This window comes from Nicotiana tabacum, chromosome 5 (assembly GCF_000715075.1).
Source record: "Nicotiana tabacum cultivar K326 chromosome 5, ASM71507v2, whole genome shotgun sequence".
Taxonomy (NCBI): Eukaryota; Viridiplantae; Streptophyta; class Magnoliopsida; order Solanales; family Solanaceae; genus Nicotiana; species Nicotiana tabacum.
Window position 1 is genome coordinate 148,783,328 of NC_134084.1, and position 1,626 is coordinate 148,784,953.

At 34.7% G+C, this 1,626-nt stretch overlaps 1 protein-coding gene across 1 annotated transcript; it reads left to right on the forward strand.

The window, feature by feature from the left end:
* Nucleotides 1-820: 820 nt before the first annotated feature.
* On the forward strand, nt 821-1,376 carry LOC142181026 (uncharacterized). The gene is made up of 2 exons (XM_075253136.1): nt 821-832; nt 936-1,376. The coding sequence occupies exons 1-2, from the start codon at nt 821-823 to the stop codon at nt 1,374-1,376; spliced, it is 453 nt and encodes a 150-aa protein (XP_075109237.1).
* The last annotated feature ends 250 nt before the right edge of the window (nt 1,377-1,626 follow it).

Below are 1,626 nucleotides of genomic sequence, written 5' to 3' on the forward strand. Positions count from 1 at the left end.
CCACATTTTGCTTGTATATGGCATCTATGGAACAACGTACATAAGAAATTCAAAAAGAGCCATGCCAAGTTGAGCGGGATATACTTCTCGATGGCAAAAACATACACACAAGCTGAATTTGATAGTCTGATAGAGAAGGTGGAGAAGGTAGATATTAGGGTGAAAGAATACTTAGAGTTAGCTGGATACGAAAAGTGGGCTAGGTTGTATGCACCTGTTAACAGGGGATGGACAACGACGTCAAATATTGCTGAGTCAATTAATGCCGCACTAGTTTCAGCAAGGGAATTGCCAATATACGACTTCCTCGAAGAAGTTAGGAAGATGTTTGGACGTTGGAATTGTAGTAACCGCAAAGAATCTACACAGACATACACGACGCTTGGAAAAAATACCAGGAGATGCTGACTTTGAATGAGGCAATGTCTACACGTATGACTGTAAGTTATATTTTAATGTCATTGTAGTATATAGCTTAATTGTTTTCTGAATTAATGGCATGAATACAACTGAATACAATCATTTTTTAAAATACAACTACCATGAATACATATGAATACAACTAAATTGAAACACATTAAAGACATATTTTTTCGAAGGTCTGATATGAATACAACTGAATATAACTAAAAATATGGTGCAAAAACTATTCGAATACATCAGAATACAACTAACAAATCTATATTATATATAATTTTAATATGAATTGTCTTGACGTATCCTTCTAATGTTTTTTTATCATCCTGTTGCCTAACATACAACAGACTTTTGATAAGTTCTGTACTAATTACAATTGATATCCTGCTGGTCTAAATATAAGATGTATTCATCTGTATGCAAATATTTCAGTTGTATGTAACTGAGTAATTCAGCATTATACATATGGGAATTCAGTTATATGTGCTCAAAACTTATATTTCTATTTTTAAATATAGGTGGTACCATCAACTGAATACTTACATACGGTTAACGATGGAGGGAGGAATTACACAGTCTGCCTGTTAGAGAGAAAATGTGTTTGTGGGAGGTTCCAAGTTGATGAATTGTCATGCCCACATGCTTGGGCTGTATTGAAGAGCAAGTTTCTAATGCCAGAAGAATATTGCTCTAACTATTACAAACCAAATACTATTGTAATGACATACGATGTGCCTGTGTACCCGCTACTGGACAGAAATGACTGGAATATACCAGCACATGTTGCAGAGGAGGTTGTACTACCACCCAAATGGAAAAGACCTCCTGGAAGGCCAAAGAAGAAGCGCGATAAACCTTCAAGTGAATTGCTGCAACCGAAAAATCAACATTCATATAGCATATGTGGGCAAGGAGGACATAACAAGCGAACGTGTAGAAATGCTCTACGTAATAAATAGTTAACACTCTGACATGTATTGATGCTTCAACGATTTGTCAATACTTATGATGACGTTGTCAAGTAATAAATTCTCATTGTCAAGTAATAATTTCAGAAATGACTTTCGTGAATAGATTCTGAATACATATAGTTGCCTTAATGTATTGGATACAATCGAATATAACCTTATCTACATATACTTTGACAGTTTATTATAGATAGTGCCTGAGTTATATATATAACTAGTCAGAATTCATCGGAATACATCT